General features: G+C 37.6%; 1 protein-coding gene and 1 long non-coding RNA gene across 3 annotated transcripts; one reads left to right on the forward strand and one right to left on the reverse strand.

Moving 5' to 3' along the window:
• The first annotated feature begins 2,435 nt into the window (after window positions 1–2,435).
• LOC149831600 (glycine-rich RNA-binding protein RZ1B-like) lies at window positions 2,436–7,885 on the forward strand. 2 transcript variants are annotated; one of them, XM_090012137.1, is made up of 3 exons: window positions 2,590–2,688; window positions 3,681–4,129; window positions 6,865–7,885. In XM_090012137.1, the coding sequence occupies exon 3, from the start codon at window positions 6,868–6,870 to the stop codon at window positions 7,558–7,560; it is 693 nt and encodes a 230-aa protein (XP_089868263.1). In that variant the 5' UTR covers window positions 2,590–2,688; window positions 3,681–4,129; window positions 6,865–6,867; the 3' UTR covers window positions 7,561–7,885. The 2 variants fall into 2 exon arrangements, with proteins under 2 accessions (XP_089868262.1, XP_089868263.1); XM_090012136.1 differs by lacking the exon at window positions 3,681–4,129 and having other exon boundaries at window positions 2,436–2,688.
• A 17,524-nt stretch (window positions 7,886–25,409) lies between these two features.
• On the reverse strand, window positions 25,410–27,036 carry LOC149831601 (uncharacterized). Its single transcript, XR_016433300.1, has 2 exons — window positions 26,923–27,036; window positions 25,410–26,082 (listed from the first exon to the last, which is right to left on the reverse strand). It is a non-coding gene; the product is annotated as an uncharacterized LOC149831601 (long non-coding RNA).
• Window positions 27,037–27,905: the final 869 nt, after the last annotated feature.

Raw genomic sequence — 27,905 nt, forward strand, 5'->3', positions numbered from 1 at the left:
ATAGCAGTAAATCTAAAAATTATATATTTTAAAATTAACTAAAAAACACAAATATCACGATAAAATTATAAGTTTTTATTTAATAAACTACTATGATATGTTTTTAAGTTAATATACATTTATTTTAGAATAAGTAACACTATCAAATTATTCTAATGATACTTTTGAACATATGATAATATTTGTATACTTTACCATCAAGTATCTAATTGCTAACTTAAAGTGGAGTGTTGATAGCCTCAAATTTTAAGTTTTAAATGCTAAAAGAAACAATATTGGAGATTTCAAACATACCCAAATAATCAGTAATTAAACATTTAGTTTATCATAAATCTTATTTGGTGTACAATCCTTTTTATATCAGAAAAGCAGCACTGTACACCAAGATTTATGATAAACTAAAATGTTTAATTACTGATTATTTGAGTATGTTTTTGCATTTCCATTATTGTTTATCAATATCATTGTTTTTAATATTCATTTACTATAATGTATATATCTATTAACTCATTTTAGTAAGAACAAGTTTATGAGTTCCGATTGGATCAAAACAATATGTACGATGGTGATCCAAAGGCATTTGTACCCATAAACATTTGTAGTAATCATTTCTATATATCTCTCTCTTGATATATATATATTCAATGTAATTAACCTTAAAATCCTAATCTTACAACCTAAATTTAAATATTTTGTTTGTAATCTATGCAAAAAAGAATCAAAGGAATAATTTCATTAGAATAAGAAGAAAATAGGCAGTTTAACCTTGTTAATATAAATATTTATTTATATATAAAATTCAATAAAAAGAATTTATGATTGAAAATCTATACTTGTTTTCACTTATTCAGAATCATAGAAAATTTATTAAATGTGTTCTTATTATAATCTTCCCTCCTAATTTGTAAGCCTTGATTCCAAAAACCCAAAAAACAATTCTTGAATATTCATTTTATTCCTTCTTCATTTTCCTTGTTACTTTTTCATGAAAGCACGTTTGGAAGTGGGAAAGATGTAGGAAAAGTGATACAAAGTGAAAAATTCATATGATTTTTTTGACCCTTTCAAATGAGAAAAATTTTCTCCATGAGAAAGTTTCTAAAAATGCATTTTTATAGGAAAGATTTCTTCACCTGTATCAAAGTTTTTCTGGGTTAGGGCATGAAGCCCATCTCTCACCCCTCTTTCATTTTGTTGCAGACTAGGTGAGACGCCTTCCCGTAGCATTCTCTTTCGACAGCTTTCATCACCATCAACTTCTACATATCTTTCCTTTCTTGCACCACCACCATGCCCACCATCGACTTCCACCTCTCTTTCTCCTCTCATGTATTACCACCGTTCCCACAATTGACTTCTGCCTCCCTCTTCTCTCTTGCATCACCACAGAGGAGAGGCAGGGGTGACGGCGAGTGCATCTCTCTCTCTTTCTGATGATGGTGGTAAAAAAAAATGGTGCTTCCAAAATTGATCGAAATTGAGGATGCTTTGTGGTTGTTATTTATGTTTTCTTCTAACATTATGAAAAAAATATTTATGCTCTATTATTCATTTATGTAAACCTTCTTAATCTAATCACTTGTAATAGCCATGACTCTCTTAGTTATTTTGTCTATTTGTACAGTTGATTCCCTTATCATTTTGTTTAATGGAACCCTTTATTATTTCAAAATCTTACAGTCACAGGACAACAATAACTTTGTTTCTATCAGTAATTTTTCAATTCTACGTGCAAGCAAGGAACATTAAAATGCAATTTCTTCTCAAATGCATGCTTTCAAGTTTCAATAGCCTTTATATTTATTTAGAAATGGTAAAAAAACAATTATATATTATTATTAGGGTTTATGTAATACTTGCAAATTTTTTAAGATTTTTAATAGATAAAAATGAATTATTTTGATAATTATATAAGATTAAATAATATTTAATTATTGATTTTTTAAGAATTAATAATCTTAATCAATTATATTATCAAATTATTAATAATATTTAATTTATCAAATATTAATTAACGTGGAGACTGGATCTAATTAATAAACCCAACCCAAACCAAAGCCTCCATGGTTTTCACCCCTTGTATTTTCACCTCATGGTGTTCACCTCATAGTTTTTTTAATCCATGATCCAATTCAAAATTTTATTGTGAAAACTCGATTCAATCCGATTTTACCGGATCCAGTATTACCGTATAAATTTCAACTCTAGATTAACTCTACATCATCGGTTCTTATTCAGACCCAGAATAGGAACCGGGTCTTGTGCAAAAAAATCCAGCTTCGAATTCGAATCTACCATGATCCCCGATCCGTCTACCCAAACCCAATCAAGGGCATTTCAGGTAATTCCTCATCTTCATTTCTTAGGTCGACGTCAAGAGAGAGAAACTCTCTCTCTCATTTAAATTCCGTAGGCGCGCGACACACTGCATCCTTACCCTTTTTCTTCCCTCGCTCTCTGCAATTCTAGTTTTTTTTTTTTTCCTGCAGGCTTCCCTAGGGTTTTTCCTCTTCTACTCCCAAAAATCCTAGTTTTTTTCTCTGTTTCGGTGGTTTTCTTTCTTGTTTTCAAAGGAAGATGGCGGGGAAGGACGAGGCGCGCATCTTCGTGGGAGGATTGGCGTGGGAGGTGACCGATCGGCTGCTCGCGGACGCGTTCAACCGTTTCGGCAAGGTTCTCGATGCCCAGGTACGGCTAGGGTTAAGGTTTTTCTTGAGCGATCTCGTTTCCATGCGTTCGATTTTTCTGCGGTTTCCGTCTTTATAGGTTTTCTCTTTTACTGGTGATTCAGGTCTGAATGTTTCTCCTTCCGAGTTGCTGCCTTTTTTTTCTGAGGTTTTCGTTTCTTTTTGAAGGTTTTGCGTTTATTATAGGGTTAGGGTTTGTGATCGAAGTCTTTTCCAGTTTTACTTATTCTTTTTCACTTTGATTAACTTTTTCCTTTTTTTCCTGTTTGGGTTGGTGGATTTTGGAACCCTGGAATGCTGGCGGGAATATGAAGTTGGGTTGCTTGCTTGCGTCGGCCTTTTTTGCATTTGATTCCGCTCTTGTATAGGTTTTCTCCATCCGTTCATCTGGTTTTGAGCGACTTGAAAAGGATCATGAACTAAATCTAACAGTGTGCTGGATAAAATGCTTATATTTTGTGATCTTTAGCTTCAGATTGTTCCTGATAATGTGAAGTGGGCACATTTTTCAGAGGGGGTCATCCTGAGGATTTTTTTTTGCTGTGAAGCATTTTCGTTCTATACATGCTTTAGTACCATGATGAATCCAAACTTTTCTCTTCATGTTGGGTCATATTGGTGGCAGTGTGATCAAGAATAAAGGCCAGATCGATAATCTTATTGTTGCTTCTATCTTGTGCATGAAGCAAAAACAAGTGGCGGTTTATTCTAGTGCATTATATTGCACAATCATACATAGAAGTTGTGGAAATCAAGTTAGAATGATATGTCATATGTTGCAGTTTTCAAAGAAATGATATGTGAAAGCAGTCTCTGGATCAGGAATTGTAGTATTAAAAAGCATTGGTTTAATGTTCACCTTCGCTTGATTTTAGTAGTGATTTGTGTTAGTATTCACATCAATGACATTGCTTTGATTTCAGTAGAGGCCCCGTTTCTTTTTGCTTTTTCTGTCAGAAAGCAAATAATATATCTCACCCCCCTCCATGCCAGCTGCAGTTAGAGTCCTCACAGTGGAACTTGAGGAAGGCATAACTCATAAGAGCATGATGATCTTCTCGAGTCTTGCATAAGTTTGACGGTGCTTGTCTATGAAGTTGATGATCTACCTTCTCTTAGTAGCTTCTGTTGAGAAGCTGCAGACTCTGCTTGCAATGTGGTTTAGGGAAAAAATGTCATGTAGAGGAAATAAACCATTTGCTTCAATAGAAAAGTCACCTTCCACAAATGATACAAAAGATTGCCAACTTATTTAATTTTAGTTTTAGTCAGTCCTGGTGAAAAATTGAAGATGTATTTGAAGGGTGAACTTGCTGGAGAATCTCCATTGTGCAATGTCAGCAAAGATCCTTTTTGTTCTTTATCTTGCTTGTGCTATGGTGTGAGATGAGATTGAGTGGAAAGAAAGCAATGTTTTGCACAAGTTCAGAAGCTGCTGACTTGTAAGAACTCTTACTGATGACCAAAACCTTCATCAAGCATGATTGCAATTTTCATTTAATTTTCAAGTGATTTGTATGGTTGAACTTACTGATTAGATTGAATGCTTTTGTTTAAATTTCTGGTCATCTGATAATGGACATTTAGCTTTCTGTTTGAAAATTTTTCTTGATTCTTGCTGTAAGTTTATCTATGGCAGCAATTCCTTTCTATTTCTTATTGGAAATATATGTTTCTATTTTATATTTTTCATTGTGATGCATATGTGTACAACTGGTTGATAAAAATATTTGCTTTCGATGTTGTTATCGGAGAATAGCAGGTTGTGTGAAGTGAGTGACTGAATATTTTCTTACTGGAACTAGTGAAAAGTGGTGTGCGTGGGCACACTCATATGTGTGTATGTGTTCATGCATTTCATGCTTCTTGTTCTATATATTAAATAGTGCAACTAGGATTAGACATGAGACAGTACAAGATGTAGATTAGGAGAGGAGGATATGTGTATTAGGATTTTTTACCTGATTTTGCAAACTACAACATTGTCAACATTGGATTGTGGAATGATTGTGCTAACATTGATGTTCTAATCATGACAAGTAGAGTTGTACAGAAAAGCCAACTTCAATTATTAACTCTATTCATCAAAAGTCAATTTGTTCATATTATTTAGGCAAATTAGGATCTAGTACTGTCTATTATGTGAGATTTTGTCTTGTCTCCCCTGAATGAGTAAACTTTTAATTATCAGTTTTAGGTTTTAACTAGTACATGTTACTTCCATTTCAATTAGAGCCTTATTACCTACTGTAAGAAGTTCAAATTCATGGTTGGATCATTTGCCGAGTTTACTTGTCAAATGCTATGAGTTCTGTTGCTACTGTTTGGAAAGTACTAGTAACATTTCCGATCTCTGTTCAAGTTTGTTTTTCTTTAGGTGGTCATGTCAACAAGGGCATTTATAGGAGCTTGTCTCTGTCCATTTCTTATAGAGACCAATTCATTCCTTTTTTCTTTTAAGTATTATCTATTTGTCATTTATCTTCAGCAGCCAGTGCTAGGTATGTGTTATGTTGATGTAATTCTTGGGAAATATAAGCTGTTTCCAATTATTGCAGTTTGCAAGTTTTTGTGAACATCAAGGCACTGCATTTTATAGGTAATAGTACCAACTAGCATGCATTAATAGTGTTTTTTTAGCTGAGGTATATTTCTTCCTACTTGGTTCATAATTTTTAGCAGTTTGTTTGTGTTGGCAGCATGTTTTTCTTGCTGCTTAGAATAAAATGTGATGTTAAGCTATTTAAATCTGGCGTATTTTATTATATTGTGACTCTTTATTGAATTTCTTAAGTTAATTCCCTTCCATGTACAAAAGGCAGAAAAAATTGTTGTTTCTTGCTAGTTAACTCATCATATTTGAACTAGGGTGTCATTTCCTATTGATTGTTTGGTAGTTGACTAGAGTTACGAGAAGCACCATAAAGAGGTGGATAAGTATGCTTCAAAAGCATGAGATGCTTTGCTTCCAAAAGGCCATGAGAACCATGCTTCCTCCACTTTTGCGCTTCCCTATATTTCCCTTGCTCTTTCTGCACACTTCCTTTTGTGTTCCTGACGTGTTTCCTCACATTTTTCCCGTACTTTCCTTGGGAGTCTTAATTTTTACACCAAATAATCGTGATTTTCAATAATAGAACTCTGTTTTTAGTTTAAAAATAAATATTGCAAGATGTTTTAAGAAAGAGCTAAATAATACTGTTAATTAAATTGACTTACATGGTTTTACATCCTTCCCTTCTTTCCCTCTTTTTCTCTAGGCATCCAATGATTTCTACGTCTCTATCAACTTCATGAATGCTAATCTTCTAAGCATTTTTGAAGTAGGAGTGCAGAGAAAAATGGAACACATCATCAAGTGCTATTTTTGTTTAAAAACCAAAAGTTGATGTTATTTTGTACTATAGCTGTATAAATTATAATGCTTTTAATTTCATATTTTAATAACATGGATTATATGTTTTAGTTAGTTAAAAAATATATTTGTTTTCCATTTAATTTCATTTTTACTTTTGTTTTGATTTGTTGTTTTACTTCTGCTTTAATTCTTGTTTCACTTCCAGTTTGATTCTCATTTCATTTTCAATTTGATTCCTATTTTGCCTCCAAAAAGGATTCCCAATTTCGTTTCCTAAAATTTTTAAAGTGTTGCTTACGCTTCCCGTTTCACTTCTCGCTTTCACTTCCTAATCTAGCAAGCTTGCTCAAATAAATGTAGTTTTAGGTTTTGAGATTTTTCTTTTTTGCCCATTCCCTCTTCTTATTGGTTCTTGCCCTGCCACTATTTGATGGTATAACTTTTGCACGATTATTTAAACCTTTGCCTGCACTCTAAAGCAACAGTTGGGAGCTGTGAAACACGTATCTAGGGTAAAAGCATTTGATGGAGTCTTTATTGTAATTTTACCATTAGTTGGCTTTTCTATTTTGTTGGAAGAAAGAGTTCAAATAAGGGCCTAGAAAGGGAAATTCGACAAAAAATTAAAAAAACATTTGGTGAAAATGTTTGTTATATGTAAAATGTTTATCTTCATGAGTTGAGGTTTTGGCATATGTGGTGCATTTGGTAAATAGCGTATCGGTATCGTAACTGTAGTTACTGGAACTTGAGTTGATCCTGTGTGCATTCATTACCCTCTTTGTATGGGTTGCCAACCAAGTATCTTCTACTTTGCAGGTCATGATGGAAAGGGGTACAAATCGCCCTCGTGGATTTGGGTTTGTGACCTTTGCAGATCGGCGTGCAATGGAAGCAGCCATTAATGAGCTGCATGGCAGGGAACTTAATGGGAAAATTATCTCTGTGAACCGGGCTGAGCCCAAATTTGGGGATGATGGTTCAGGGTATGATCGCGGGGGTTTCTCATCTGGTGGTCGTGGAAGCTATGGAGGGGGAGATAGGGGGCCTAGGGGACCTGTTGGACATTCTGATGAGTGCTTCAAATGTGGTCGCCCAGGCCACTGGGCCCGTGACTGCCCCTCTGTCAGTGGTGGTGGTGGAGGGCGTTTCTCATCCAGATCAAGGTATTCTGGAGGCCGTGGTGACCGTTTTGGAGGTGATCGTTATGGTGATGATCGCTATGATGGGGGCCGCTATGATAATAGGGACCGAACTGATGGTAGGGATAGCAAATATGGAGGCCGTGATGCCCGTGACCGATACCCGGGTGGGGGGGACCGTTTTGGTGCTTCAGATAGATATCCTCAAAATGGGTATGGCAAGGACAGGGTCCATGATAGGGATGGTGGAAGGGGTTCATATCGTTATGGGGGTGGAGGTCCTGCACGCAATGAAGGAAGCTACAGAGACCGGGCAGGTCCGTATGACCGGCCTGCATGGGGACGGTCACCATCCTATGAGGAGCGTTATTGAAGATGATGGTCTTCCAATCTGCAGGTCATGTATTGCCCATTGATTCAGCAGAGCCTCTCCTTGGCCTTTTTTGGGGGGACATTAGTGAAGGATAGCGAGTGGTCGTTTAGGGCTAGTATAGTTGTTTCTGTGTTTATCTCCAGAGCACTTTTCTCTCTTCGCTGCTTCTCTCAGAACTAGGACATTTGGTACTTCGGTGCATTGTGAAGTAATATGCACGACCGTTTCATGTGTCTTCTTTTATTTCTGCACCTTTTTTTGTCACTGTTCAGGTCCAGAAATTTAGATGTTGAATTAAGTATGACAATTGTAGTGTTTCTGAAAATGGTAGTAGTCAATATGCCATGTATCACGGGCAGCATGAGCAGCTCTCTATGATGGGCCATTTATCATATTAAAGAATCAAGTTCATATCTGAAGCCAATTAATCTAGATTGGATATAGCAGAGTTGAACCTAGATCCGAAGCTTTATCTGGTAAATATTGAATTCGGCAAGAAGGTTAGAAACAATAGTTTTATGATTCCACAAAAGACGGTCATATCAGTTTAAACTTGATCCGGGCACATTCAGATCTTTATTTTTTTGAAAGGCAAGCTGGGATTAGTCAGACCCCTACCAGTTATACAACAATACCATTGGGATTTGAACTTGCAACGTCCCAACACAAGGTGACTTGCACATTCCCATCTTATCTAAGATCTCTGCGTTGTGATCTGTGGATCCCATGCGAGCCATGAGCAGATGTTTTCCAAAACTGGCCAGCCATGTGAATGTAACAAGGAATTTGAGTTTCAAGTGCCATAACTTATCAATTGGAATATCGGCATTCTGAGCCCCCCCCCTCCCCCCCCTTTTTTTTTGTTCTGATTCGCGGGAATGGTGTTACGACCAGAATACATGAGATGATCAGCGACTAAAATTCTGAATGAAACCAATCAGGTGGTTTATCCTACCAACAACATTCATTCAGAGCACTTATCGCCTTTAAACACGTGATATTGTAACATCCATGATCCAACTGGTATGAGTTTTAAATTATGCATTTTCTTACATTCGTTAGATCAGGAACTTGGAAGATCTTAGAAATTGCAATCCTGAAGACACTGGCCAGACAATTAACCTACATAAACTGGTCTTGAATTTCTTAATCGTGGGCCTTGTAGCGGTTTCTGCTGAAGTTAGCTCGGTCCAGCATGATGCATAAGCTAACTTAAATAAACAGCAAATTTCAGTTTGAAGATAGCATTGCCATTAACTGATTAATGTTAAAAAATGGCCTCAAAGGGGTTTGACCTAGTGGGATGGTTCCTAGGCCACTATGCAGGCGGTCTAGGTTCAAATCTCATGGCATCACCCCTTGCACAAGATGAAGCATGGTGACTCCCTGAGGGCAAGGGGTAAGCTCACGGAGTTTTACACTGCCAGGACAGTGACCCTAAGTACTGCAGAGAGAGTCAGCGAGGCTAAGTCTCTGTTTTTGGGGGCAGTTTCTCCTTGTAAATATAAAAAAATATGTTAGAAAATGTAATCTTGCAAGATGAGTTTTACCTGAATGTATCGGTTCGCTTCCTCCATGCATGCATAGAATTGGGAAAGCCGCCCTAGTTTCTGTGGTCTGACTGCCCTAAATTGCTGAGTTTGGGAGACAGTTGGAGGCTTTCCAGGAACCACAGCTTTTTTTTTCAGCGTGTACAAAATGCTTCCATGTACATATTTTGGGGAGAGTATTAGGGAGGGATTCCAGTTTGTTTTTTTTCCTTTTAGTTAAGCTGGGTAGCAAGCTCCCATCAGTTGGGAGCCTTGGTGTGGGATTTGACAATTTTCTTCAGTTTTAATAAAAACCACTTTTGGATTCTCAATCAGTTCAAAAAATAGATGGGATCAGGTCAGATTGTGGAGTTCCTTTAGATGCCGTTGATCTCAAGATGAACCGCATCCAAACCTGTTAGAATGAGATGCTCATCACTTGAATGGGTCCCACTTTTTTTTTTCCAGTATTGTTCATGTTTCCGATGGATAGCAGCTTGATGGTTTAGAATGAACAGTTCACAATGAGATTTTTCACTGTTTAATGGTGTCGTTCATTTTTCAAAAAATAACCGTATTACCCTTAAAAATAATGGTATTTTACAACATAGCCAAAATATATTGCAATATTTCTTGCATACTCACCCAATTTTTGCTGAATTGGGGAGTATTTCTAACGATTTTACCCTTCCGCTAAATCATGATAGAGGCTTTCGCTATGGTTGATCTAGTAAAACCCACAATTTCAATGAAACTCGACTTTCACCAATGAAATGAGATTTATCTATATATTGAAATACCGAAACTCAATTACTAAACCTATTGGCAATAGAACTAATGAATCTCAATTGTAACTTGTGAGACTTAGTTTTTTACAACTACTTTTCTTCCATTCCACCCCATCATCCTCTTCACCACCACCACCACTTATCCGCCATTATCATCACTGCCACCACTTCTCCACCATTATCACCATCACCATTATCATTTATCATTGTCATCACCACCACCACCATTACCACTACCATCATCTATTACCATTTCTATCACCAACATTACTCACCAAATCTTAAAGTTTTATCAAAACTTTTGCCGGTGAAACTCAATTGCAATAGAATAATGAAAATCAATTGTGAAACTTATTTGCTATAGGATTAGCGAAACCTAGTGGTAGTAGAGGTAATAGTTGATAGAGATGATGGCGGTAATGAAGGTAGTGGCAATGGTGATGATGGTGGTGGTAATAAAGGTGATGACAATGGTGATGATAGTGGTGGTGGTGGATATGGAAATTATGGTGGTGGAGTGGAAGAAAAGTAGTTGGAATATATATATATATATATATATATATATATATATATATATATATATCACAATTAAGATTCATTAGTTATGTGGCGATTAAGTTTCACAATTGAATCTCATTTTGGTTAGTGAAAGTTAAGTTTCATTGAAATTATGGCAAAGTCAAGTTTTGCTGAAATTGTGTTTTGTTGAATATGTGACAATGAAAGCCACTTTTACGTTTTAGTGGAAGGGCAAAATCATCATAAATGCCCTCAAATTCAACGAAAATAAGGCAGGTGGATACGCGAGGAATATTGTGATATCTTCTAGTTATTATTATGTAAAATATAATTATTTTAAGGGTAATACTATTATTTTTCGTTATAAACAACAACCAAGGTGCCTCTAACCTTATCCTTTCTGTTCAAAATTCTAGGGTTAGGCAGACCCTTACTAGTTATACAACCATACCATTGGGATTTGAACTTGCAATGTCCCAACACAAGGTGACGTGCACTCACTGCTCCTACCGAACAAGCGGCGCCCCATTGGTGCGATTACATGTAGTTTGCCAAGCCTAAAGAAATCATGTTTTTATTAGCATTTTTAGGACAATAAGATGAATAAAATATTAAAATATTTACTTATTTGAACAAATTATATCATATTTTAATTAAAACATATGACTAAAAAGAGTTAAAGCACATGCTCTTTTTGTACAACTTACTATATGTTAAATTGAAAACTTGGCTCAGCTTGTCTGGTAGGAGCAGCTAGTGCAGGTCACCTTGTATTGGGACGTTGCAAGTTCAAACCCCAATGGTATCGTTGTATAACTGGTAGGGGTCTGCCTAACCCCAGCTTGCCTTTCAAAAAAAACTGAAAACTTGTAAGTAAATAAACTTGAGCAAATATTTAACTATCCAATGGAAAAAATAAAATAATAAGTTATATATACCATAGTAAAACTTTAAAAAAAAAAAAGAGCATGCCATTTGTATAGTGAGACAAATTCTTAGGTAGGCGTGGAAGTTTTTGGAAAGCAAATTTATCATAGCAACGTGTGCCTACATTTTATAGATCAGCCTTGGTAAAACGTGGTTAGCCTCCATAATAGCTGGTCTTAAATGCAAAAAACTGAAAAATGCATGGGTTTCCAAAACTGCAATGCATGTAAAACTATGGAATTGTGTGTTCCAAAATCTACAACTGATTTTGAATCGTCTGATTGTGCATAATCAGATGGTACCGCTTCTTTTTTTTTTTGTTTTCTGGTTGCCGACCACCTCTCCACCTATCTCCCACCCATCTCTCCACAGAGGTTTAGATTTGCGGATACTTGGATCCAACGTATCATGAGGTGTATTTCTTCTCCCAAATTCTTGATTGTGATCAACAGGAACCATGACCTAATTTTCATAATAGTCGAGGAATTTGTCAGGGTAATCCCTTATCCCCTTCCTCTTCTTACTTGTGATGGAGACTCGACTATTGTCTCCTTACTGTAGAGAAAATTGTAGGATTTAAAGATCCATCGAAAACTAAAACATGATCAAATACACGCTCTCGCTAAACTGTTGAAATAAAAAATAGAATAAAACCAAAAGCAGAAGCGATACCTGAATCCATAGTGCTCTGGTTGATCGTTGACGGTATGATCTTCTAGAACTTGTATATCTGGCCATTTTCCTTTCTCTAAACATGATGAGAGGGATTGAATATCTTTCTAATAATAATGGGGAGTCTGAAGAGGGAGGGCCTTTATATAAGGTTTTGGAAGAAGTCTGTGTCCAACTCAACCCATTCCAGAGTTGTAGATAGGGTAGGTCTCTCTACATAGTGTAACATACCATATGAGATACCTCAAGGCCCATCCGGATTAGATCACATAAACTGGGCCCGAACCTAGGACAAACATATAATGTATGATTCAATATATATAGGCCCACACAATTTTCTAACAATCTCCCACTTGGGCCACATAAGTAACCTTATAATCACACATTATAACCTTATGAGCTCAAAAGTGTTGTCTCATCAATTGATATCTCTACTAATTCGGTCATCATGTCAACATAGAACCAAAACGGTCTTCATTACAAACAACGTAATTAGACCCATCAATGATCACGTATATCGACATAACCAAATGATATGGATCAAGCATAGATGTGAAGCATGAAAATTACATGCAATGTGATCAAACATGTCTATTTCCAACTGGTCCTTTCTAAAAACTTTAGTAAGATCATAACATAATGAGTACAAAATGAAACTGAAACTTTAACTTTATACCAAAGTGGTGAACTTTATTATATCATAAAACATCCAAATACAAACTTCCACTAAACCACCATATCATAAAATGATAAAACACCCATGTGAGCAGTATGCTCGTGAAAAACCTTGGGTGACAAACCTTTAGTGAGCGGATCCGCAATCATGGAGTTTGAGCCAATATGTTCTATCAATATCTGACCATCTCGCACTCTTTCTTTAACAAGGAACTTAATGTCAATATGCTTTGACTTTGATGAGCTCATGTTATTATTGGAATATAACACTACTGAATTATTGTCACAAAATAACTTTAGCAATCTTTCAACGATATTCAAAATCCGCAGTCCTGTGACAAAATTACATAGTCATATCCCATTATTGGATGTCTCATAACAAGCCACAAATTCTTCTGCCATGGTGGAAGAAGCAATGAGTGTCTACTTGGCACTCTTCTAGGAAACAACTCTTCCGTCCAATAGAAAACATAGCCTGATGTGAATCTGCAACTGTCTTGGCATCCCGTAAAGTCAGAATCTGAATACCCAATGATCTCCAACTGATCTGACTTTCTATATGTGAGCACGTAACCTTTCGTTCTTTGCAAATATAGCATAACCCATTTGACTACTTTCTAATGATTCATACCTGGGTTACTAAGATATCTGCCTAACATTCCAACAATATATGCTAAATTCGGACACGTGCATACTTAAGCATACATATGACTCCATAGCATATGCATAGGGAATATATTACATAACCTTAATTTCAGACTGATGTTTGGGGCACTGAACGAGACTAAACTTGTCTCCTTCAACAACATGAGTATCCCCTGGTTTGTAATCCTTCATGCCATACATTTTTAGGATCTTTTCAATATAGCTCTTTTATGATAATCCAAGAATACCTCAAGAACAGTCTCGATGTATCTGGATCCCTAATACAAAAGAGGTATCTCCAAGATCTTTCATTTCAAAAAATTTTGTTAAAAATCTCTTGGTTTTGTGCAATATACCTATATCATTACTGACAAGCAATATGTCATCCACATACAAAATCAGGAAAATAAATTTACTCCCACTGAACATATGGTATATGCATTCATCAACCACATTCATCTCAAAACCAAACGAGAGGACAACTTGATAAAATTTGTGATATCACTGACAGGAAGCTTGCTTAAGACCATAGATGGATTTTTTTAATTTGCAAACCATTTTCTTGGCATTGCCTGAAACAAAATATTCTGATTGGACTATGTATATTGTCTTATCAATGTCCCCATTAAAGAATGCAGTTTTAACATCCATCTGATGTAGCTCTAAGTGATAATGAGCCACAAGTGCCATCATAATCCTAAAAGAGTCTTTCCTAGAAACTAGAGAGAAAGTCTCTGTGTCATCAATGGCTTCTCTTTAAATAAACCCCTTTGCAACAAGATGGGTCTTATATCTTTCCACATTACCTTTTGAATCCCTTTTAGTTTTAAATATTCATATGCAACAAATGGGTTTCACACCTTCAGGTAATGGGACATGATCCCACATGTCATTGTCACTCATGGATTTAATCTCCTCATGCATTGCTTCAATACACTTTTGAGAGTTAGAACTTTGTGTGACTTGATAGAGGTTGATTGAATCATCTTCCATTACGCTAGTATCACCCTCATGTTCGTGTAGAAAGACAATATAGTCATCTGAAATTGTTTTTTTTCTCTCTCTAGTAGATTTCCTTAATGGCATAGGTTCTTGAGGTTGTTGAGTTTGAATTTCAGGAGTAGAAGCTTAATTTTGGATAGGTAGATCTAAAGTATTCCCTTTATTCGAATTTGTGAGAACAATGTCAGGAATAGAAATCTAATCATTGTAATCCACAACTGTAGGAAGAGAAAGAGACTCTTCTTCAAAAGCAATGTCTTTTACTTTATCATTTCCCCCAAACTCAGCACCCTCAAAGAAACAAACATTTTTTGCTTCGAAAAAGGACTTATTTGCAGGGTTATAAAACTTATAGCTCCTGAACCTTTCAGAATACTCAATAAAATAGTACTTAACTGTTCTGGAATCCAGTTTCTTTTCATATGGCTTGTACGGCCTAACCTCAGCTAGACATCCTCAAATATAAAAATATTTTAAACTAGGCTTTCAGTCTGTCTATAATTTATATGAGGTCTTAGTTACTGCTTTAGATAATACCTTATTCAAAACGTAGGTTGGAGTCTTTAATGCTTCTCCCCAGAAAGACTCTGGTAAAATATAATGAGAAATCATACTTCTTACCATATCCTTAAGAGTCATGTTTTGTCTTTCAGCAACACCATTCATGCGAGGGGTGCCTGATATGGTGTACTGAGGGACGATCCCGCATTCCTCTAGGAATTTAGCAAAAGGCTCTAGACGTTGTTCACCTGATCTATCATATATGTCATAGTACTCAACACCACGGTCAGATCTGACCACCTAAATTCTTTTGCCAAGTTGGTTTTCAACTTCGGCCTTAAAGGATTTGAAAATATCTAGAGACTGAGACTTTTCATGAATTAAATATAGGTACCCATAACGAGAATAGTCGTCTATGAACGTAATAAAATATTCTTGATCATTCCAAGAAGCCGTAGGAAAGGATCCACAAATATCTGTATGAATTAGTTCTAAAATGTTTGTTCTCCTTTCGGCACCTAATTTTTTATGTTTGTTTGTTTCCCTTTTATACACTCAACACAAACCTGAAAGTCAGTGAAATCAAGAAAATCAAGGATTTCATTTTATACAAGTCTTTCAATTCTTTGTTTAGAAATATGATCTAAGCGCTTATACCATAACAAGGCTAAATTCTCATTCATTAATTTTCATTTTGTACCACAAGAACTTATTTGCAAGGTTTCATTAAATAAGGCAATAATATCAAGTAAATAAAGGTTATCAACTGTAAATAAAGAACCAATCTCAATAAGATTTAAATCAAGAAACTATTTAAATTCATTATTTCTAAATAAACAAGAATAATTGTATTTGACCAAAATGAAAATAAAAACTAAATTACGCCTAAAAGATGGTGCAACAAATGTTTCTTTCAAATCTAAATAATTTTCAGTCTTTTATAGTAACCTAAATGTCCCTATTGTCTCGACTTCAACTGTTTTTTCATCGCCCACATAGATAAATCTTTCAGCATCAATTGGTAGTTGGCAACTTAAGCAACCCTGCATAGACACACTTATGCGAGTAGTAGCACCAGAATTCATTTACCAAGTGTGTTTGAGCATAGAAGTCAAATTAACTTCAAAACAAACCAAAGTAAGGAGCATACCCTTTTCTCACGCCATGCATGATACTTGGTACAGTCCTTCTTCATGTGAACCTTCCATTTGCAAAAGAAACAGCTAGACTTTGGGTCATGATATTTTTTCTATTTTTTCTGCGATTGAGGGTCAACTGCAGCTTCCTTAGTCTTCTTCTTTTTCTTAAACATGTCTTTAGAGGTTATTGTCAAACAAGCACTCTTAGTCTTTTCTTATTTCATCCTATCATCTTTTTGCATACAATGTGAAAGGAGCTCATTAAGACTCTATTTTTCCTTTTGACAGTTATAACTGACCTTAAATTGGCCGTACTGTGCAAGAAGGGATATCAAAACTAAGTGCACGAGTAAGTCCTTAGACAACTCTAACCTTAGTCCTTTGAGTTTTGAAGTAAGATGAAGCATCTTCATGATATACTCTTGAATGTTTCCATTGAGACAAGACTCAAAAGAAGAGTACTAGTTTCAGCCTTTTCATTTTTAACAAAATGTTTCTCAATTTCTTCAAGAAAATGTTTGGCATTTTTCTCTTCAGACATGATGCCCCTGAAGGATTCAAGAATTGCACGTTTCATGATCATAAGAGTCATGCAATTAGATCGATCCCACAGCTTGGAGTTCGTTTTATCCTCAATAGATCTCTTATCCGTAAGAGCAGGTGGTTGATCTTCTCGTAGTGCAAGATCCAGATCCATGCAACAAAGCACAATCATAACATTTTCTTTCCAGTTCTTGAAATTTGAACCGCTCAAAAGAAGGATGAAATTAATGTTCGCAGATATCATAGAAGCAGAGGTATTGACTGAATAAAGAACAAACAAACTCACGATTAACATACATTTTCACATGCAATAACATAAAATAACATATTTAAACAATGGTGAACCCCATTACATGATACCCAGTACAACATTGACACTTAGTCTTTGGACAGAAGTGTCAACTTGTAAGTGGTACTCTCAATATAGTAATCAAAATATAGATAGTTAGTTCTGTCAAACAACGAGTCTTTTTTTGGACCGATTCGTTATTCACATAAAAAACTGAATGATTTCCCCATATTTATTAATGAAAGTATATATTTGGGTTTGGCCAAATAACAATCTTTCTTTGGGTCGGTCACTATTCGCATGAACCACAAATATATACAACAACAACAACTACAAATATATAGCCATCACAGTATTCTAAAATGAACTAACCTACTCAACAGAGGTTACTTTGACAACATATTAATTCAATTTAAAATATTGAACCCGGAATAAAAAATAATACCAATGTTCTAATATGTCAATAAGTGCACATGAAAAATAAGACAAACATAATAACATATATGGGTCAAAAAGTAACTGAATATCAACCCATCAAAGTGACCCATAATGCACGCCAAATTCTCCTATAAAAAAAACTTCAATCAAATTTTTTTATAAGGCTAAGGGCATGGGTCTGACCAATCTGATCTGGTCGGACCCACCAACGGGTCCAAAAGTTGGTTTGTTTTAGATCGGGTCAGATCCAACCCACAATAACCATGTGTGGGTAGCAAGCCATGGGGTCATGCCATAATAGTCCCACCCCTCACATGACTCAGTTCAGTCCTTTCAGCCAAATGGGGCCTGAACCGAGTCTGCTACCCTCCCGATCAAAAAAAAAATGTGGTTCGGGTTCAGCTAAACTCCAAACCACTTGTGGCCCGGCCGACTGAAAAATGACCAAACACAGATGGTCAAAGCGGTAAAGACTAGGGTCTAATCCATCAGGTTGGGGTCGATTGGGCTTGACCCACGGATCAGGTCGAACCTGACCCGGCATGAGTCAAATTGGCACCTGAGCCGGTTCGATTCCCTTGTCATGATGGGAACTGAACCGATTTGACCCTTTTCATGGTCTCGACCAGGCCATTGCCCGACAGGCCGAGGACTGTCAGGCATCTCCATGATGGTCGGAGACGGCCTGCCACGACCCTGATGGACGAAATCAATCTGGTACTCCTGTCGGAAGGCAGAACAGGCCCTGGCGCCACCCTAATGGCTGAGGACAGACGAGTGCCAACCCAAAGCAGGTTATATCTCCCCCCCCCCCCCCCCGAACAGGGCAGTTAGCTACATCTCATGATCGGGGGTCCCAAAGAGCACCACGTATGTAAGCATGTGCGTCTCGTATCCCCATGTTTGTCAGCATTAATTAGCGTTGGAGTTTGATGCGATTGCAAAGACTTAAGTACCCTCTCCTCCATTGGTGCAAAAAAAAATGACGGCTCTTGAAAATGAGTGGTTGTAAAGACTTAAGTGCCCCGAAGATGATTATTTAAGACCCAGTCTCTGCACTGCAGGATTATCCGAGAAAGAAATCTCCTCTAGAGGAGGCCATGAACATCAACCCTCTTACTCTCTCTCTCTCTCTCTCTTCTATTTCTGCTTCTGTGCACATCCATTAGAAGATCATACATTGCTCCATCAAGCACCGACTGACCTGCACATTGACTGTTGTGGAGCCTGATTCAAAGTTTTTACCCTTACAGGAGGAGGGTTTGGGGGCTCATCCCAGCGTGGGTAGCATCATTCAACTCTCACTCTCTCTCTCTCCCTTCTATTTCTGCTTCTGTGCACATCCATTAGAAGATCATACATTGCTCCATCAAGCACCGACTGACCTGCACATTTACTGTTGTGGAGCCTGATTCAAAGTTTTTACCCTTACAGGAGGAGGGCATGGGGGCTCCTCCCAGCGTAGGTAGCATCATTCAACTTGAAGAGTTGTAGAGTCTGATTTAGAGTTTTTACCCTTACAGAAAGGGGGGTCTGAGAGCTCCTCCCAGTGTGGGTAGCATCATTCAACTTGAAGAGTTATGAAGTCTGATTCAGAGCTTTTACCCTTACAGAAGGGGGGTCTGAGGGCTCCTCCCAGCGTGTTCATGGCCTTTTGCCCTTACAGAAGAGGGGATTTACATTTCGTAGAACACCCATCACCGGAACGAGATGAACACCCGTCACCGGAACGACGGCTCCGCTGAGACCTCCTCGCTAGGAAGAGGAAGACGACGTGGTGGAGCTTCTGCTGACCATCCTCAGCGCGACTGCACCGACTGGGTTGCTGTCGAGGAGGAGGGCGAGAACGGTGACTCTTAGCTTGGACAATCTTTCTTTTGATGATTGTGGTTATAATGTATCGTTGAAGTTAAAATGGGGAATGAAATGACAATAGAAATTGCTGAAAATTTACAAAAATAAACTAGACTCAATAACGAAGACACCACTTTTTACGGATTTGGAATATGACCTCCGGTTAGGGAGATATGGCTCTGACAAGTTGGTCCTAATTTGCGGAAGACACTACAAATCGCTATAGCGATTTGCGGAAGACACTACAAATCGCTATAGCGATTTGTGAATCGCTATAGCGATTTGCGGAAGACACTACAAATCGCTATAGCGATTTGCGGAAGAGACTACAAATCGCTATAGCGATTTGCGGAAGACACTACAAATCGCTATAGCGTTTCGCGATTTACGGAAGACACTACAAATACTACAAATTGTTGTAGGAAAGCCCAATAATACTACAAATCATTGTTGGAAGGCCTGGGGGATCCGCGCCGGGGGGGAGCCCCCGGACCCCCCTCCTGTAAGGGCAAAAACTCTAAATCAGGCACATAAGTAGAGAGAGAAGAGAGAGAGAGTGAGATGGTTGGTGTTCATGGCCTTCTCCAGGAGGAACCCTTTACCTCCCTTGATTTCTTCTCTACAGAGAGAGAGGGTTTTACAGTGTTTTACGAAGAAGGAAGAAGAAGAAGATGACGATGGAGCAATGTAGGATCATCTGTTGGATGTGCACAGAAGTAGAGAGAGAAGGGAGAGAGAGTGAGAGGGTTGATGTTCATGGCCTTCTCCAGGAAGAACTCTTTGTTTCCCTTGATTTCTTCTCTAGAGAGAGAAAGAGTTTTACAGTGTTTTACGAAGAAAGAAGAAGAAGACATGTTTGTCCTTTTTTTGAACAAAAAAAGAAGAAGACTTTGAAGAGTCAACATCATCCTCGACTTTCTGGATGGAGAACATGTTTGTCCTTTTTTTGAACTATTTGTTTTTTCTTTTTTGAATGAAGGGCATTTTTGTCATTTTCTCAAACCATCACTTTATGAGAAGAATAGCAATAAAGGGTACTTAAGTCTTTGCAACAACACCAGAGTCCGATGCAAAGTTATGTCAACATACACAGGAATACGAGCCCCATGTGCTTGTATACGTGGTGCTCATTCAAAGCCCCGAACACAGGCGTGGGATTCAGTGAATCATCGGGGGCGAACATACACCACCCTCTCTGGCAAAAGGGATGGCCGACACTGGCTAAAATATCGATGACTCCATTGAGTTCGGCGGATGCCAAAATCTGGCCCCAGATGCTGACTATTCCGACAAACAAGCGCACCTGACAAGAAGGACGGTGGGTCGAGCACATTCGGCGATGGCTAAAATCGGCCCCGGATGCCGATGAACTCGATCAGAATGATAATCCTCCCATCCGTCATCCGGCATACTAGTTCAGTAATAGCCCACTCCAGAACTAAGAAGGGGAAAACCCTTATATATGAATCTTGAATGGGTATTATCCTGATTATGTGTTTCTCTAAGTACATTAAAATAATTAAAGATACGTATATGAAGGGTGGAGGGGTGACAACCAATTTTTCTATAACGGTTGGGTTACATCAAGGATCTGCTTTAAGCCCTTTCTTATTTGCTATAGTGATTGATGAGCTTACGATATCAATTCAAGAAAATGTGCCGTGGTGTATGTTGTTTGCTTATGATATTGTTTTGATTGATGAGTCTAGAGCTGGGGTTAATGCTAAGTTAGAATTATGGAGACAGACATTGGAAGCAAGAGGTTTTAAGTTGAGTAAGATTAAGACAAAATACATGGAATGTCAGTTTAGTAAGCAACGAAGTAATGATGAGAGTGTAGTGAAGCTTGGTGAGCAAGAAATACCGGTGGATGATTGTTTCAAATATTTGGGATCTATCATTCAAAAGTATGGAGAAATTGATGAAGATGTAAATCATAGGATAAAGGTTAGGTGGATGAAATGGAAAAGTGCAACTGGAGTGTTGTGCGATCGTAGAATGCCATTGCGGTTGAAGGAAAAGTTTTATAGGACGACTATTAGGCCTGCTTTACTATATGGTACGGAATGTTGGGCAGTCAAGAGACATCATATTCAAAAAATGAGTGTAGCTGAGATGCGCATGCTGAGATGGATGTGTGGAAATACAATAAAAGATAAGATTCGGAATGAGGAGATACGTAAGAAGGTAGGCGTTGCACCCATTGAAAATAAGATGAGAGAGAATCGTTTACAGTGGTTTGGACATATTCGGTGAAGGCCTAATGATGCTCCAGTTAGAAGGATGGAGAAATGGGAAAATATATTAGTTAAAAGAGGTTGGGGTAGGCCTAGGAAGACATGGATGGAGGTGATAGGAAAGGATATGAATGCTTTGAACCTCACAAAGGACATGGCATTGGATAAAAATGATTGGAGGAGAAGGATTCATGTGGAAGACCCATAATGATTTTCTTTTTTGGTTCATATCGCCGACCCCAATTATTTTGGGATGAAGGCGTAGTTGTTGTTGTTGTTGTTGTTGTTGTTGTTGTATCCGGTGATCAGATCAGATGAGCGGCAGTCTGGTGGACTGAATAGGGGCAAGCCCATGCTCCACCTGACGGAGATCCGATGATCAGAAAGAAACACTATCATCGTCAGATCATCTGCATAATGAAGAGCCCTATGGCCATTCCTGCTCTAATCTTAACGGGGACAAAACCCCCCATGCCGCCCCGCGGTGATCCACAATGGATATCACAGAGAAAATAAGAAAATTAGTAATATAAAAATACATGAAATCGTATATTTTCAACGATTCAACAAAAAACAAGTGCTTTGATACCAATTGTAGGATTTAATGATCCACCGAAAACTAAAACAGGATCGAATACATACTGTCACTAAATCGTTGAAATAAAAAACAGAATAAAACCAAAAGCGAAAGCGATACCTGAATCCATAGCGCTTCGGTTGATCGTTGATGGTATGAACATATATATCTAGTCATTTTTCTTTCTCTAAACCTGATGAGAGGAATTGAAACTCTTTTTTATAATAATGAAGAGTCTGAAGAGGGAAGAGGGTCTTTATATAAGGATTGAAGACCGTAACCTAATGTATTTAAGAGTCTGTCTTCAACTCAACCCATTGCAAAGTTGTAGACATGGCAAGTCTCTCCACATACATATGAGATATTCAATGACCCATCTAGATTAGATCACATGAATTGGGCTCAAACTTAGTACAGACTTATAATGTGTGGTTCAACGTATATAGGCCCACACGATTTTCTAACAAAAATTGGAGCCATCTTCCCAGATAAAGAATTTAATTAGTCATTCCCTAATTGGATAGACAAGAGGAACTCTCTCCATTTTTTTCTTGGAGATTATTCAGGATTTTGAAGCCAAATCTGGCCTATCTGTGAGCCCAGGTAAATCTTTAAAAATCCTTTTTAATTTATCTCTAAGCCGTCTTTTTTCAAATTGACCAATTATGTGGATGTCAAAGAGCATCTCTCTCAATTAAATATCTGGGTCTTCCCTTTTTTCGAGGCAAGCTTAAGAAATCCCTCTGCAATCCTTTACTGGCCAAATTTCGCAGTGGACTTAGCAAGCTAGAATAGTCGAGTTCTCTCTGTGGCAGGCAGATTAGTCCTCATTAAATCTGTTCTGGCCTCTTTTCCTATTTATTGATTGTCATAATTTATTTTGCCGAGTTCTGTGATTTATCATATGGAGAAAATTATGAACCAATTTTTGTGGTATTACTCTCCCACTAAGAACCACATCCATCTGCTTGCTGGGACAAAAAAAAGAGAGAATTTGGCATCAAACCTCTGTATAAACACAACTCTACAAACATGGATAGAAGGTCATGCAGGCGGAACCAGATCCTTGGTTTCACTTCATTCATAGAAAGTACCTCCAATATACTTTTATTTGGTTTCCTAAAGTTGTCTCCAGAAGCTCTCATGGATGGAAGAGCCCTAACTCATGGATTGCAAAGTGTACCAGGCGATTGGGAAATGGAAAACAGTTTTCTTTCTGGTTGGATCCATGGGCTGACCCCAAGCCTTTGATTGAGCAACTTATTATGCCGGTCTCCAAATCCTTGATTCAATTCCTTCTTTCTCTACATGTTGATGATGTCCTATCTCATGACTCAGATAGTTACCTGGATATTCCCCAAAATGTGGTTCAATCTCTTATCAATGTTGGGCTCCATCTCACTTCTTCGCTGCTCCAAAATGATGTTCAAGATTCCATATCATTGGGTGTTTCTTCCTCAGCTTCAACCAGGACAACTTGGCAAGTATGTCGTTCTCACTACCCTAAACTTTCTCATGTCATTCATTTGGTGCAAGGTTCACTATCCAAGGGCTGCCATCACTCTTTTCCTTGCATCGGAAGGACGTCTCCTTACCCAAGACCAGATGCCATCATTCATTTGTGTTTTTTTGTTGTTGGTGATTTGGGAGTCGGTTCCTCTGGTGTTTTTTAGACATGCTCATTCATTTGTTGCAATGTAGGGGATTTTGGATATTATTGATGCATAGAGATGATGTTGGGTGGATCATATTTGTATAGGCCATGAATGGGACCTCAAGGCTGCAGTCCCCTTAATTGTTCAAGGGCCTTAATTCTTATGGTATTTCTTTTAAAAACATATCCAAGCTCCACCAGTGTCTCCACTCCACAAAATTGCAGACTAAGTATACATGAAAATTATGGTGGCCAACAGCTTACAGGCAACTGCAGAAATGAGCCCCGGGAACAGTTTCACCCTCTAACTAAGTCGGATATGGTGGTCATTCATTGATCTGCCTATGCTATTACGCAGAGATCAATGACCGGTTGAATTCACTGAATGGTAGCCACGTGACAATTCAAACTTGTGTATGTTGATATTCGCATCAGATGCCTGCAGTTTGATCCCTTGAATGGTATGAATGCATGATTCAAGTTCTGATTGGATAAATGATGTCTATCCTGCGATGCAGCAACATGATGGAAATGAACCATCAATCCATATTGATGGATGGTATGAATGCATATTGATGGATTGGTGAAATAAATAAAGCTTGATCCTGCGATGCTAGTTTTTTTAGCTCTCTCTCTCTTTTAATGCTTGACCTCTCTTGTTATTTTGCTGTCAGTTGTTATTGAGCTTATTTCGTTTCTGACCCCTCAGACTCTTTTACATGTTACAAAGGTGCCCAAATGTACTCGGTGAAAGATAAAGTGAAAATAGTTCTAGAAATACAGAATTCATGGTGATTAGATTAGGCTTTGGCGTTGCAGATCGGTATACGTCTTCCTGTTGCAGCTTTGATTTTTGCCCAAGCGTGCTAGCAATGGTAGCTGAAAGATCATATGCGCATGATCATGAAAATGTATTATTTGAGTCAAGTGATCAAGTCCTTATGTTTGATTCAACTTCCATAATAGGTCATTTGACAGATTATGCATCTTCCTAAGTCCAAAGCATCCAACTTCCAGAAAGAGCACTATGCTTCCTTGATTCATGATGCCCTAACCAAATACAACCACAGGCTGAAAATCGTGTGTTCCATACTATTCAAGCTGGTCTTGTAATGTCAGGCTCCAATCATTTTCTGATTCACCATACTGCTAAAGATGTTTCAAACTGGACATGAATTGATCAAACTTAAGTCTCATTGAAAATAGGTTTATTAGAATTTGAATTAGTAGCCAAGAAAGATGGCATTCTATCTTTTGAAGCCATATAGCTAGGATGTGTTTGCATCACGAACCCACGGAAAAGGCGTGGGTTTTTAATGCCATTCCACAGAAAAACGTCCTTTTTCATGACATGCAAATACGCCCATAGTGGTTTCATATAAAAAAGAAAGAAAATAAAGTAATTTTGACGCCATTTGAATTGGCTCAATGATTGCTTTTCAAAACTTCAACGGGAAGAAGGCACACATACTTCTCCACTTGTATTCTCTCTATTTCATTGTAGGCTAAGTTCTGTCTCGTTTACATGACAGAAACTAACAATGCACACCATTATCCAATGAGAGAGAGAGAGAGAGAGAGAGAGATGCACTTGAGAAATGAGTAACGTGATAAAATCATCACTTTCAAATGAAATTGTTTCTGTTCAAATATATAAATTCAATTTCATGTACGCTGGAGAAATGAGTATCATCACACAAAAAAGTGACAAAAGAAACAATCAAATTTAATGTCAAGTACTCTTTGAGGGATGAGAGTAACACCATCAGACACAAAGTAACATGTACTCTTGAGGGATGAGAGTAACACCATCAGACACAAAGTAACATGTACCCTTGAGGGATGAGAGTAACACCATCAGACACAAATAGATGTTATTTTTCATCTTATTGCCAATCAAGCTAACATTATTCAATGTTTATATGGACATAATCAAATGATGGCACAATCGATTTAAACAACTAAAGGATAACACATAAGAAATGCCTCTTATGGGCTTAGAAATAACACAAGTATGAGTTCGATAATAGTTCAACCAAGTTCTCGTTACTTAAACATTATTGTTAAGGGCACTGATCCATGCCCCACAGAAGGATCCGATCCACCCTACAAAGAAGGAACAACGTCCACAGTTGCCTCTATCCAAATCAATAACGTGTGTGATAAAGAGAGGCCATCACGCGGTCTTCAACAATCTCAGCTGATTGTTAGGAAACGCAAGGGCAAATGATCCATGCGATCACGTTTCCATAAAATGTAAGTGTAAGCTTTTTTTCAGTTATACAGCTGGACGTCTATCATAAGAGACACCTCAATCTGTAAACATGTATTTATTGAGAATATCTATTACCACTCGATTCACGGTAGACAAGTGAATATCGAGTGTTTCCTTTAAACTTTCAATTATAACATCAAAAGATTAACAACCAAAACTACAATTATCATACATCCCAGCTGAACCAACATTTCACTGAACCACTGTCAAGCCGAATTCCTCCTCGATTCCCATCCACCAACGACTTCCAAATTCAACCTAATCAATATCATTTTCCCAACAGAGAAGTCCCACGGGAACCAAATCAAAGAAATAAGGATTCCCCATCAGAGCAAATAAGCAACACAATAATTAACATAAAATCGATCCATGTTTCAAACAGTAACTTCTAAACTTCATCAGAACTGCAAGAACATGCATAAAGGCCAAAAAAGAAAAACATAGTTGAAAAAGAAAATACAAAATCCAATAATGAAAATGGCAGAAAACTAAATTAAAATAACTCAATAATTCAATCATCCATCCTCATTCAATCTCTACAATGAATATTATAGAGCAAATTGGAAAAACCTAATATAATATGAGTCCAAATTATAACTAAAACCCAAAATTTTAATCCAGATATCACATATCCAAATTTTGGTTCTGAAAGCATCTAAATATTTTCAAGATTCAGCAGAACAAATTTGAGCAATTTCTAAGCCCGTGTTCCCACTGAAATTCTGTAAGTTTGCCAAAAAAAAAAACAGAATGTCTAACTGGAAATTTTTGAATCTTAACTGATGATTCTTGACAAAATTCGAAATTTCCTTTTTAATCTAGTATCAATCCACAATAGATCCCCCAAAATCAAAGAAACAGAGATAACACCCGCACACTGCCTTCATCTTTCCACCATCGTCAGAAAGTAAGAAATAGAGGGAAAGAACAACAGCCGAGAGAGAGAGAGGGAAAGAGAGAAAAAAAACAGAAAAAATGATCGGACGTTGGCGAGAGATGAGGGGGAACACAGAACAAAAGAAAAAAACTGAGAACCGGTCTAAAATCCCCTACATTGCAATAAAAATCCACAAGATCACAAAATCGAGAAGAAATCACCTCGATCTACCCGATCAGAACCCTAATCCATCCTACTAGAGCCCGATTCATCATCGAGCGCCAAGAAGATCATCGAAAAGGGGCTTGGGCCTTTTTTGGCAAGGGAGACAACTTTATTTTCACGGTTTATACGATGCGGGTGAAATCAATGAGTCTTTTACTTTATTTTCACGGATGGTGGAAGAAGGATGCCAGCCCAATGTTAGAACCTATACGATTCTCATGGCAACAATGTGTGATTTGTCGAGGACGGATGGTCCATTCGAATTGTTGAAAAAATGGTTGAGAAGGGAGTCAAACCGAATCTTCATATGTATACGATGCTTGTTGATAGCCTTTGCAGGGATAATAAACTCGATGATGCAAGAAAATTATTAGATGCGATCGCAAAGAATGGCTTGACACCAGGCGTTGTTACTTACAATGATGTGATCTATGGTTACTGTCAGGAAGCAAGACTTGAGGCATTTAAGATTCTTGAAATGATGGGATTGAATGGTTGTGAGTCCATTTAATATGTGGACTATGCAAAGTGCAAAACGTGCACAAGGCGATGGGTCTTTTCAGTAAAATGCTTGAAATTGGCTTGAATCCCAATGCAGTGACATTTAACTCTTTAATTCATGGGTAGTGTAAGGAGTGTCATGTTGATAGTGCTCTCCGGTTGCTGAGTTTGATGGCTGGAAATGGCATTTATGCTGATCAGTGGACATACTCTACATTGATAGATGCTCTTTGCAAATTTGGACGGATGGAAGAACCACACAGTCTCTTTCTTTCTCTGCCAGAGAAAAATATAAAGGTGAATGAAGTGATCTACACTGCACTAATTGATGGCAACAGTAAGGTGGATAAGTTAGTTAATGCTTTACTACTGCTAGAGAGAATGATCGTCGATGGTTGTATTCCAACTCTTATATATACAATGTCCTGATAGGTGGACTGTGCAAGGAAAACAAACTGGAAGATGCTTATGCGTTATT

The sequence above is a fragment of the Nuphar pumila genome, chromosome 7, assembly GCF_984573655.1.
Source record: "Nuphar pumila chromosome 7, dmNupPumi1.hap1.1, whole genome shotgun sequence".
In the NCBI taxonomy this organism is placed as follows: Eukaryota; Viridiplantae; Streptophyta; class Magnoliopsida; order Nymphaeales; family Nymphaeaceae; genus Nuphar; species Nuphar pumila.